The sequence below is a fragment of the Hibiscus syriacus genome, unplaced genomic scaffold, assembly GCF_006381635.1.
Source record: "Hibiscus syriacus cultivar Baekdansim isolate YM2019G1 unplaced genomic scaffold, ASM638163v2 tig00116939_pilon, whole genome shotgun sequence".
In the NCBI taxonomy this organism is placed as follows: domain Eukaryota; kingdom Viridiplantae; phylum Streptophyta; class Magnoliopsida; order Malvales; family Malvaceae; genus Hibiscus; species Hibiscus syriacus.
The window spans coordinates 1,184,327-1,198,617 of NW_024063477.1; the positions used below are offsets into that span (position 1 = coordinate 1,184,327).

Sequence of the window (14,291 nt, forward strand, 5' to 3'; positions counted from 1 at the left end):
GCGCATGATGCCAAAAAGAGTGTGGCAAAGAGGCATGAATAAGTAGTGTGTGCATGATATTATTAATAGATCTTATTTTTCGTTCGGCCTTCCCATTTTGTGAGGAGGTATAAGGGCAGGAGAAACGAAAAGAAATGCCATGGGACTCACAAAATTGCGGAAAAGATGCATTATCAAACTTTCCCCTATTATCACATTGTATGGTTTTGATATCTCATTCAAACTGGGTACGAATATGAGCTTGGAATTTAGTAAAAATGAAGAATACTTGTGATTTATTAGCAATGGGAAAACTCCACAAGAATTTCGAATAATCATCCAAAAAAAGCACATAATAACGATGTTCTTAAGAACTCAAAATCGGAGAGGTCCAAAGATCCCTATGAATAATATTAAAAGGCATGAAAGTTAGAGAAGTTGAAAGAACAAAAGGCAACTGAATATGTTTTCCAAGTACACAAGATTGACAAGTAGTAGACTTAGATGGATTATTACAAGCAATCAGCTTATTTTGCTTGAGAATAGATAAAATGAAGTCGCCTGGGTGACCTAAACGGTCATGCCAAAGCATTGAAGCAAGCAATGCAGTAGAAGAGGAGGCTGGATGCAGCCTGGTGGGAGTGATTGGGTAGAGAGAGCTGGTACTATCACATCTCATTAGACGTCTCCCTGTTTATTAAGCATGCACAGAAAACCCACAAGGATCGTACACCACTGACACATTATTATCAGTTTTAAATTTTCGAACAGACCCTAAATTTTTAATAAGATTCAGAGTACGCAAGACATGTTTGAGAGATAAAGGTGGGTTCAGGAAAGGTAAAAAGGTATGATCGTAACCATGAATTGGAATTGACTAACCACTACCAACAGTAACACCATTATCTTTTCTCATATTAACATAAGACGAGAGATTACCTTGTGTTGAAGTCATATGAGACGTCACCCCGGTATTCATATAGCAGTTTGGATCCGGTTAAGAGAGAGACATGGTGTGCATGGCGGACTCAATATCTGTCGGAGCCCACTGGGACACTGTAGCATAGGCTTACTGCTACTGGGGTCGTGCTCTCAGAATACAAGGTTGTTGTGGTACAACTTGCCTACCCCAAGGTTGAGTTGGATATGAACAAGGAGGCAGGGCCCAAAGTGGTTGCATTCATATCCACCAATGAGGCATAACCCATGGTGGTTGCATCAGACCCTGCTGACCACCACCCAAGTTCAGACCACCTCCATGGTTGCCACCACATCCAGCACCCGGCGTCTGACCTCCACTACTAGTAGGTTTGAGGTTTTTATTATTGTTGCGGTGCTTGTTCTGTTTCCCACGTGCGTGACCTGGAGGGGGATGATTAGAAATCTCATCAGTGTCACGATTACTCACCATCATCGCATCATCAGTCGTCACCTCCTTCATGCTGGTTTTTTCTAAGGCCAACATCGATCGAACTTCATAAAAAGGTGGTAGTACCTTTTTATGGCGAATAACATAAGCAACTCCCTTATAAGCCGGTGTGAGACCACCCACCATGCGAAGAACAAGACGATTGTTCGAAACCGGAGCACTCATATTCTTGAGTTGGTTAGAAAGTATTTTGAGGTTTTGGTAATATACAAAAATCGAGGAAAAATCCTTCAAGTAGGTGTTGTTGAACTCGTGTTCCAAGAAAATGACACGAGAGTTCTCATTATCCTGAAAAAAATATCGAAGACGATTCCATAGAGTCATGGAAGAAACATCGGCTTCAATAATGGTGTTCAAGAGATCTATCGAAATCGTGGAATAAATCCACTGAACCACAGCAGCATCCAACGTATCCCACAACTCTTGTTCTTCTTGACTAAGGGTGGCTGGCTCTGTGGCCTTCCCGTCTTTAGATTTCGGTGGGATAATATGATGAAGAACCTTGTGAGATCGACAGTGGACCTTGAATAACTCCGCCCAATTTGTATACTGGACGTTCTCCATCTCATTAGTGATGGGAACATGTGTCTTGATGTTAGAAATAGCAAGAGCAGGGTAAAAGGATGAGGAAGATGATGTGGGAGCCATGTCAGACGGAATGACAAAAGACAGAGAAGAAGATGAAGAAAAAAGTAGGGTTGCGGAAGCTAGAATAGATCAATCGTGGGTGATACCATGAAAGAATGTAATTATGTGCCTTTCTCATTACCACATGGGTTCAATATATACACAATCATTAGTAGATACAATCCTAAAAATTAGGTTATAATTTAGGCAACTAAATATACAAAGTAAATACAAAATATTTGGAGAATATTTCGTAGTCTATCAGTTAACTGGGTTTTTTGTCCAGTAGAGCTTGACTGTGATCAAAGACAGACATAGAATTTTATATAATGAAGGATGAATTTTAAAAATTTTAAGAGGGACAAATTTATAAAATTTTAAGATATAAAAATAAATTTTAATAAAAGTATATTAAAAATTCTAAAATATATGATAATTTTAAATTTTAAAAGATAACTGCTTCCACCTGCCCTTGTTCATCCCTAACTGTGACTCTTACTAATAATTTCAAATTATCCACCAATGTTTTGGATTTATCTTAGCTGAAATTCCTTTACAATAAATAATGGATTGATATCTTTTTTCCCCCTTAAATTCAACCCTCTCCCTTTGATTTGATTCAAAGGCATTTGTGATGGATAAATAAGCACATTGATAATCTTTATAAATTTTAATTAGTAATTAAGTTAAATTTATTATAATTTTATAAATATAAAGTATGTCTTAATTTTTAGAATAACGAAAGAGAATTATTTTGAAGAAATGTAATCCTTTCATGATCTCTATAATTTTTTGGGTGTAAATTATTGGGATGAGTTTTGTAATATAATAACAATATTTTGAAATATATCAAGTTTTAAGATATATCATATTTGTGAGATATATAAAATTTAATATATTTTTACTCTTTATGATAGCTACATTTAGAGTAGATTATTTATTTATTTTTTTCATTTGTGGAGGTAGGTAAGATTGTACCACGTTAAATCTTGTCTATTGTGCATGTCTTATTCTATGTTGATATAGTTTTCATCATTTTTTCACTTACAAATTCCTAACAGGTGGTATCATGAATTATAGTTTGAGTTATAGAATTTAAAAGGAAATTGTTATTGCGAATTTTGTTAACGATATTACAGAGAGATAAAAAGTTTTTTCGTTACAACAAATTTTCAATTGCAAGGGAGTAATTCTCAATTAATGCATTTGTGTTTCAACAAATATTACACAAGAATTGAAGTTGTTGAAGACTTGACGGAAATGCTTCGACAAACATTTAACTTATTTAAGAATTTAAGTTATTGAAGAATCAGAGACCAAATTTTTGATGAAATTTGTATCAATGAGAAGATTATTATATACTGACTCAAATTATAAAAGATAATTAAGTTGAATTTTTTGGTAATTCTATTAGTAGTTGAAGATTACTTAATGATAAGCTTATTTAGGTAAAAAATTCTTATAGAATAAAGATTTATAGTGAAGAAGTTTACAGTTACAAAGATAATTTTGTAGGGATGTGGATCTGTATCTTTATGATACATCGAGTTTTGACATATAATACATTTCATTTAATATAAAAAAATCCAATTTACAATCTCCAATGCTAAGATAAAATTTAATTAATTAGGTATTAATTTCGATCGAACTAATTCCTTTATAATCAATGCCAATAACCACAATGATTACAATTAACCGGAAAAACCTACCACTTCGGGTATTTTCAACCCATATATTTAATCACATGAAAAACCAAACAAAATGATGAAGTCAAGAGTTATTTCATCAAACATGATTTTATAAGCAATGTTTCCTAGAGGAAAATCAAACACCCTTATAATTTATATAATTTGGATCGTTGAATTCCTCATAATCTGCTTTTATTAATATGAATTAATTTGTGTATCCAGAGGGATCCACTTCAGCTTCCACGCTGTACTGAAAGGAAAATATAATGGAAAATAATGAGCGGTTCATTTTCAACAGTGTAATGACGATCCAATTATATTGCTTAAAATCTTGACTTCATAACCATGATGTTAACTGGGTTTTTTGTCCGGTAGAGCTTGACTGTAATCAAAGTACGTAGAATTTTATATTATGAATGATGAATTTATAAAATTTTAAAAGGGATAAATTTATAAAATTTTAAGATATAAAAATAAATTTTAATAAAAGTATATTAAAAATTTTAAAATATATAATAATTTTAAAATACAACCGCTTCCACTTGCCCTTGTCCATCCCTAACTGTGACACTTACTAATAATGTCAAATTATCCACCAACGTTTTGGATCTTAGCTGAAATTCATTTACAATAAATAATGGATTGATATCTTTTCCCCCCCTTAAATTCAACCCCCTCCTTTTGAGTCGATTCAAAGGCATTTGTGATGGATAAATAAGCACATTTATTTATCGATTACTTTCTTGTTGATAATCTTTATAAATTTTAATTAGTAATTAAGTTAAATTTTATTTTAATTTTATAAATATAGAATATGTCTTGATTTTTAGAATAACGAAAGAGAATTATTTTGAAGAAATGTAATCTTTTTATGATCTCTACAATTTTTTGGGTGTAAATTATTGGGATGAGTTTTGTAATATAATAACAATATTTTGAAATATATCAAGTTTTAAGATATATCATATTTGTGAGATATATAAAATTTAATATATTTTTACTCTTTGTAATAGCTACATTTATAGTAGATTATTTATTTATTTTTTTCATTTGTGGAGGTAAGTAAGATTGTACCACGTTAAATCTTGTCTCTTGTGTATATCTTATTCTATGTTGATATAGTTTTTATCACTTTTTTCACTTACAAATTCCTAACAGGTGGTATCATGAATTATAGTTTGAGTTGTAGAATTTAAAAGGAAATTGTTATTGCGAATTTGTTTAACGATATTAGAGAGAGAAAAAGTTTTTCGTTGCAACAAATTTTCAGTTGCAAGGGAGTAATTCTCAATTAATGTAATTGTGTTTCAACAAATATTACACAAGAATTGAAGTTGTTGAAGACTTGACAGAAATGCTTCGACAAACATTTAACTTATTTAAGAATTTAAGTTATTGAAGAATCAGAGGCCAATTTTTTGATGAAATTTGTATCAATGAGAAGATTATTATATATTGACTCAAATTCTAATAGATAAATAAGTTGAATTTTGTGGTAATTCTAGTAGTAGTTGAAGATTACTTAATGATAAGTTTATTTAGGTAAAAAATTCTTATAGAATAAAGATTTATAGTGAAGAAGTTTACATTTACAAAGATAATTTTGTAGGGATGTGGATCCGTATTTTATGATACATCGAGTTCTGACATATAATACATTTTATTTAATTGTGATCTTTAATTTTATAATTAATTATTTGTTTTTCACTCATAAAAATAGATAAAATCGCATCATATTGAATCTCCTCTTTTATATATATATATATATATATATTATTTTATATTAATATTACTATGGATTACATTTAGCTTACAAATTCCTAACATAAACTTTGAGCTACTGACATAATGTGAAACATATATATGATATGGATACAATAGCCACACGACATAATACACGTCAAACATGAAAGGACGCATCTAGGTGATTAGTTAAGCCACTTGAATGATAAACTCAGCCTGATTAGTCTTCAATTAGTTCAAAAATTGTTTTATTCCGATAATGGAGGGTTCCTACCACCTTAAGTAACTGGTCTCAATATCATTTTAAACAGCAACCTGGTGTCCAAGTCAACTATCGGGAACTCACAATCAATCTCAGAATGGTTATAAATTGAAGCAGACAAAGTGCAGTGAAACGTCATTGCTTAGCCAATTAATACATATAATACCAAATTCTGGGGATTTTAGAAGGGGGAAAAAAACAAAAAACAAACGAATTGGACCTAAAAATTAGAAATGGATATTTAATCGAATCGAGTCAAAATTTTAACAAAATATATGCTAGCTTTAAGCCAAGTCTTTTTGAGAAAAATATTTAATTTCACCTTTTCTTTTAACTAGTAAAAAATGCCTACTTGAATTATTAGCTTACGTATATTAGGAAAAATATTTCATTTCAGGGTGATGACATCGAGTTAATTGAATATATATATATATATATATATATATACAAGTATGCATGATTTCTTTAAAAAAATTCGAATCTTCTCAAATTATCGAAAGACAAAAAGAACAACACTCAACCTTTCATTATATATATAGGGATAGGATCTAATTACATAGTGTAATTTTGTTTTTTGTTTTACACCTTTTTAGGATCGTTGGATGAGGGAAAATCAAAGGTTAATATTAACAGTAGGAAACATGAAGATATTCACTAAAAAAAATAAGGAGTTAATCTCTGCCTTTGATTTCCCCTCATCTAACGATCCTAAAAATATATAAAACTAAAAGTTTTACACTATATGTAAGAGGATCCAATAATCATCAGTTTAAAAGATGACGAAAAGAACAACTCTCAACCGTTTGTTAGAATTATATAGAATACATATTAAAAAAATTATACATGGATTTTGGGAAAATGTATAATATAACTTATGGATTTTGATTTTGTATGAGTAGATATTTAAATTTTATTTAATTTTATTTTCACAAGTCATTAAAATTATTATCGAAGTAGCATCATTATACATTTATGTATTGCATAAATAGATAATTTTGTTGATCTAATATAAAGGTTCAATGTGCTAATATGCTCATCTCCTCTGTTGGCCGTCTAATGAGGCTAATTTTAAGGTATATTGTTCGTCTTCTCAAAATAATGCTTCTCATTGTTTGGATTTTCAAATAAACACCACAAACCCATCAAATTTAAGAAAGTCCACAAACCCCTAAAAATGTTGGATTTGTTTAATTTCATCGATTTTGAGTGAGTTTCGTGGAAAATTAATCCTATGAGAAAAAAAGTGTGAAATGCGAAGGTATTAGTTCCGATTTTACAGCGAAAGACGATCGGTGACAGATAGAGATTGACTACCGGCAGGGGCTGAAAAAAATGCAGTGGCAAAAAGTGAACTTTTTAAAAGTTTAGTGACAAAATTAGTACACCCATAAACTTCATTGCCTAAAAGAAGTCATTTTAGGCACTAATAGTAGCACCAAAATGATATTGGTTTGTCTATGTCATCACACTATTTGGATTTTAATGGTCCAGTGACATAATTGTTGTCAAAACCAAAGTTTAATACTATAATTAGAGGAATTGAAAGTTCAATTGTATAAACGATATACCGCTTAAACTTCAATGGTATATGGTGTAGTTTACCCTTTTGTTTTTTCTTTCCTTCTGACTTTGACTTCCATGCAATCATATAGTTTAGTTTGAATAGTTAATGGGCATTAAAATCAAGATATAAGATATCTTGGAAGGGCCTTAGTGGTTTTAGTCAATGTGAGGACCAATAATTGCCATCCATTCCATGATTCTTCCCATAAACATTAGAAAATATTCAACTGATTGTCTTAATTATTCCAAAACCTGTTTTGTTCCAACAATTGAGGGTTCCAACCACCTTAATTTTAAACTGCAACTTGGTGTCCAAGTCAACTATTGGGAACTCAAAATCAATCTCAGAATGGTTATAAATTGAAGCAAATATAAGCAGAAAAGGTGCAGTAAAACGTCATTGCTTAGCCAATTCATACATATAAAACCAATTGCTGAGGTGGAATTAATATATGTGTTTTGGAAACTAATGTTTTTTGGGCATACCTTGTCATTACAAATAAAATATTGTTAACAATTATGGGTTTCATGAGAGCTTCACGTTTGTTTATAGAGTAGTTTAATTCCCGATCTCATTAGTGATTATGATTGCTTTAAGTTCATGGCATGGCATGTCAATTAGTTCTCAATGGTGGACCAATGATAACATGCTAATAATTACTTGCCAACTTTTCTTTCGACTTATAGTTCGATCACCGTGAACTTATAGAGCAACTTCAGTGAAGTGTAGTTTTTTCTAGAAATTTCAGGTTTGAACAATTGAGTTTGCAAAGTATGTGTGCATTGTCAATGGTTAATAAAACTTATGAACAAATATTACCTTGTAATCACCACATACTATTAAAAAAATGGGTAAAGTACATAAATGATCTATCGATTATAAGGTGTTATTTGTGGAGTCCCCCAACTATCAAAAGTTAGAAAATGGTCCCTTGACTATAGGGTGTTACTTTTCCGAGTCTCCGACTATTAAAAGTTATAAAATATTCACTTGACTATTCATATGTTCCAAATTCGTCATTTTCTGTTAAAAAATTGATTGTCGTTTGAACTGGACGTTAACCTACTGACTGAGATATGATAAAAATATATTTTAACAATGTCTACTGGCACCACCGTTGCTTTCAAGAACTAGCTCTACGATATAATATTTCAAGCATTGGCTCAAAGACTAATATAAACGGAGACTCGATCCATAAAATACACTTCAAAAGGTTCTAAATTAGATTTTATCATATTTCAGTCAATGAGTTAACGTCCAACTCAAAAACGTCAAATTTTAACAGAAAATGATGAGTTTGGAATATATGAATAGTTGAGTAAACATTTTGTGACTTTTAATAGTCGAAGACTCAGCAAATTAACGCTCTATATTCAAATATTATTTTGTAATTTTTAATTATCGAAAGATTCAACAAAACAGCGTGGTGCTCATTTGTATATTTTACGCTAAAAAATAATTGGATTATCTTTTTCATTCGCCAACCCACGTGAATTATTCAGTCTCGGTTACCTAATCTATTGGAAACTTCTTTATTATTAATTAATTAAAAGAAGAAAGCCATTAGTGTAACATTAGGAATTAGAATTTATCCCTAATGATTCTCCGAGTTGCTTCCACTAATTAAGCTTAGTTTCGTTTGATCTTCTAAATAATTGCGATATCATTCCGTACATCTCCCTTTACGATAAATCCATATAATGCCTGGGATTAATTGCAAATTAAAATACTTCAAAAACTGCCTCTCGTGATTCATGTTTTGTTCTTAAGCAATAACTAAACAAATTAAAATTTCAGCTATTGTATATTTTGAATTTACAAGAGAGAAATTGATTGGTTCTTTTATCACCTACTCCATTGAATTGTTACTCTAATTTAGTTGATTTTAAATATTAAAAAATGTATTTACATTTATATTTAAGGTAAATTATGTATTTAATCACCTCACCTATTTTCGTGATTCTGTGTTGATCATGCAACTATTTTTTTTTCAAAATCATATCAAAAGTTACATTTTGGTCACACTCACACATTGTTAAAAAATAAACAGAACTACTGGCGTAATAGTCTTTATTTTTATTTTTTAATAATTATATGATATTATCTTATGATGACACGTTAATATCATTATTAATTTTTTAACAATAGATGACCAAAACATAATATTATATATAATTTTGAAGAAAAAAAAATAATTGGATAGCTTATCTTTATACAGGAGGTCTTCACTCTTTCTTTATTCATTTTCATAGGTGAAGCACAAAGGCTGTCGAGATGATTCTTACAAGGAGCGGCTTTGCATGTAAAGGAAGATTGTGTTACAAAGAGTGACTTCGAATATATACACATCTTAGGATCCACTTACATCTATGCTGACACTGTTTTTTGCCAGGACGGAGTAAAACACGTATCGACTTGGGGGTATTTCATTGAAAAGATTTTGAAATGTGAGGAGTCGCCACCAATCATTTAAGGTGCGATTGGGACTGTAACACCTCCAACCCGTACCCGAGCCGGATATAAATCTGAGGTGTCACATTGACTTGTAAAAAATAGTGAATAATTTTAAACTTTCACCAAATACAACTGAATAATTTACATAAAATTTTCAAAACGGTTTATAAAACTTATTAGCGCATAAACGGTTTAAAGCTTTTAGTTACATGCTGACACAATCGGTATTACAAAATACATACCATTCAATTCTTTTCTGATTTGATCTTTGGAAAGGAGAAACTGACCTGTCTTGCTTAACTTTTATCATTCTTCTTCTTCTCAGAGCCTACGTGTGAAACAATCACACGCTAAGTCGTTGACTTAGTGAGACATATACAACATATAATAGAAACCATAAAACATTTCACATAACAGAATGCATACATGCACATATGCCATTATTATCAACATTAACATCATTATCATGATCTCTATCATTATCATTAACTCATTTAAAACATGTCATTTTGTACTTAACCTTTGTAACATATCATATAATACATTTCACCAATCAATATACACAATATCGCATATAAACCATGTAATATACTTCATATAACAAAGCATATACATCACATACAATATATTTATGTTATCTCTTTAATAACCCATGTATTAGCCCATGCATATTTTTAATATCTTTTATAGGCCCATGTACAATACTAATATCTTTTATAAGCCCATGTACATTACTGAGAACTCAAGGTATGTGAGTACACTGAGGTTGTGCACACATATGCTGTCACCACAACTCGTATAAATGTCCCGAATGTCCTATCATCCCGAAGGATGTCATCTGTGTCCCGAAGGACCTATCATCTCGAAGGATGTCATCTGTGTCCCGAAGGACCTATCATCCCGAAGGATGTCATCTGTGACCCAAAGGACCTATCATCCCGAAAGATGTCATATGTGTCCCGAATAACCCATCATATGTCTCGAAGGACATATGTAACCCTCGACTCTTGGCATGCCAACTATACCACTAGCTCTCATATCACATAACATGGGCATTATCATTTATAACAGTTCACATCACTTGTATCATATTAACATGTAATCTCATAACTTATTATCATGTAGCTTGTATAATATTCTTGTATGATCTCATAGATCATTGTGTAACATTCTTGTATGATCTCATAGATCTCTTTAAATATAACCCATGTCACATAGCTTCATATTGTATCACATATATCACATGTGCATGTAATCATGTAGATCGTATCATATAGCTTATATCATTTCTCATGTGTTCATATAAACATGTATGTCATATCTTGCTCACATATTAATGTGTTCACATATATTAGATTCACGTATCTCATATTTTATTCTCATATGTACACATCAATCATGTCACATAAAATAACAAGTCAGACTTATCACACAGTTGATGTCATGTTTTCATATATTCATGTAGCCAGTCTCACATATAGCATATACATGTAATCATGTAAATCATATCACATATAATAACATATGACACATATACCCACTTTCATGTACTCATGCACACATAAGCACCATATCAATCACATGCTTGTACTTATGAAATCATGCATTCCAACATGGGAAATAGACTTATCGCAAATCCTACCCAATGATGTATAAGACATCCATATATAATGTTATGCATGCATCATAAATCAAATAACATTTTATGAGTCACTTCTTACCATAGTAACTCCGTCACTGCCTCATCGCAAGCCAATGTTTATTCTATAAGATAAGTACAAATTAAATTTGCACTCACCTTGACACTGTCCAATAGATGTTCCTCAATATAATCCACAACCCTTTTATACTTGACTTGTCTTAGTCACAAATCAATCACGATCTGTACAAATCACAATTTCATAACGATACATATGTAGTATTGTATTAACATAAACACATCCCCAAAACAAAATCCATAAGATACTTGAAACTCATTTTCTATCAAAATACTTAACAATTGATAATTCCTTTTTTTACATTTGGCACCAACTTTTCCAATTTACACAAAATGGTCATTCACTATTTTATCACTTAAATTTTAAATACAAAAAATTCCAAATATCTCAGTACTGGAATTATTACCAACCAAATACTTTTACAAAGGTAAAATTACATTTAAGCACCCCAACTATGTAAATATTGCACTTAAATCACCAATCTTTTCAAACTTCCAAAATGGTCATATTTCACATCTAAATGCTCATTTCAATCCAAAAACAACAATTTCCAGCATAGTACATCAACTATTAAACAATTATACAACCATTCACAACTGTTCTAAAATTACCAAATTGGTCCCCCAACTTTTCAAAAATTATAAAATGGTCCCTAAATTTTTCTAAGGCTTGTAGAATACTTCCTACATCATTTCGAGACCTTATATAATTTTTTTCATAATTTTTCTCACTTAAATACATTATGTTCAAATTTTCAAAGAATAATTTCTAGAAAGATCGAATATGTTTTAACCATAAATCAAGCTTGAAAATGAATCTACAACCTCTAAATCATCAAGATTTATCATCAATTTCATGAATCCTATCATGAACATAAACCCTTAGATTTAGGATCTTTGAAATTCAGCAAGATTAGAAAGAAATATTGGTACCAAATGATATCGTTTTCGCGTAGATCACTTTCATATTTCACGACATAACTTGAATTCCAAAAGAATTGGCTCAAAAATGGGAAAGAAACATTTTTCTTACCTTTGAGAGAACTAACGTCTTGCTGCTGGAGAAGATGAAGAAAGTTTGATAATTCTTCATCATTTTTTAATATTTAATGAATTAAAAATTCATTAAATACTCAATTACCAATTTACCCTTGAAACTAAAATATTTATACTAATTTACCCTTAATGAACTTGATATTTACATTAATACCAAGCCATAACAACCTTATCATCTTCCAATAGTCAAAGATGAACAAAATATCTTTCTCACTTTACTATTTTGCCCTTGCAATTTCCAAAACTTACAATTCTGTCACTTTAATCCAACATTTAAAAATATGAAAATAATATATTTATTTTCTTATTTTCGTGACCAATTTGTAACTTTTTCAAATTACCATTTTGGTCCCTAAACTTTTCAAAGTTTATACTTTAGTCACCAAACTTTCAAAATATTATAATTTGGTCACTAAACTAAATCCATTTATAAAATAAATTTCTTTTTGGGAAAAATAACACTTAGGTCTTTAAACTTTTCCCATTTTTCTACTTTGACTATCAAACTTTCAAAATTTTCATTTTAGTCATTAGCCCACTTTTTGGGATGTTACAGGGACACCATAAAAATCGGGTAATTTTAATAAAATAGTTTTATTTTTATCAAAATATCAAGTTTTAGAGTCTGCAAAAATCCAGAAATCAGGATCGGGAGTCAATTACAAGTGGGGCAGGATTAGCACTCCCACAAGTGCCAAAAATTTGGTACCTAGTTGATTACCCTATATTTAGAATCGAGAATTTTGAGTTCAAACTTTATCTAATTTAAAAATCATCATGGATGCAAAGTTGAAAAGGGTATTCATTTATTAATGCCAATAACATTCGCTTCTAGCATAAATGCGGGAGATAAACTATTGCGCCTAATAACCGGGCATTGCCTTAATTATAGAAATCATGATGCGGTCTTCAAAAAGGATGCCGGCCTATTTTGAGAATCACCAGTAGTCACCCCTGAGCATACTTACGGGAGATATACCATTGAATCCCTAATAAGTGAATATTACCTTAAATTTTTAAAATAAAATGCAATCAAACAAAATTTTATTAATCCTAATTTGACTAAGGGTAAATTAAGGCTTTTTCTATCCTAAAGTGTCAAGTTATAAAAATTAAAGATCCTAGAGGAACAAACCTAGAAATGTGTGCTATAATATTAATCCTATTTGATTTTAATCAATTATTGAATCGTATAATCGATCTGGTCCCTTGAGCATTTAGGCGAGAGTCGACTCAAATTTTTCCCTAAATTAATAGGACTATATTGAAATCTAGCTAAAAGTTGAGGCTCTATTTAACCTATTTAGTTATGTTAATTTAAAAGTATAATTGAAATTTTAGGGACTAAAGGGTTAAAAAACTAAAATACAAAGATCTAAAAAAACTAAAAGTTTAACGGCCTAAATCAATCATTCCTAAAATTTAAGGACTAATTAACAAATCAAAATTCTAAGAATGATCTAAATTAACCTATTAGAAACAAAGGGATTAAATTAAAAGAGTTCTAGAAAATTAGTCGATGATTAACAAATTAAAAGTTCGAACAATCGACTCGAGTAATCGGGCATCTTATCCGAAAGCTCGACTCGAATTGCTCCCTAATTAAAACTAAGGTGCCATCCTAATTACTAGATTCGATTTGGTTTACCAACCTAATCTAAGGACGAAATCTAAAAGACTAGTTAACTAAAAACTATGAAATACTAAATCAAATAATAAACCCAATTAAAATAAATTAAAATAAAAACAAGCAAAAACATCAAAAAAAATAA

At 30.7% G+C, this 14,291-nt stretch overlaps 1 protein-coding gene across 1 annotated transcript; it reads right to left on the minus strand.

Moving 5' to 3' along the window:
• Positions 1-1,159: 1,159 nt before the first annotated feature.
• On the minus strand, positions 1,160-2,056 carry LOC120188246. The gene has a single exon (XM_039191732.1). It carries the CDS (start codon positions 2,054-2,056, stop codon positions 1,160-1,162), a length of 897 nt encoding a protein of 298 aa, XP_039047663.1.
• Positions 2,057-14,291: the final 12,235 nt, after the last annotated feature.

Excerpts from the sequence above, each read along its gene's own strand:
- LOC120188246 (XM_039191732.1), bottom strand. The coding sequence starts at position 2,056 with ATGGCTCCCACATCATCTTCCTCATCCTTTTACCCTGCTCTTGCTATT.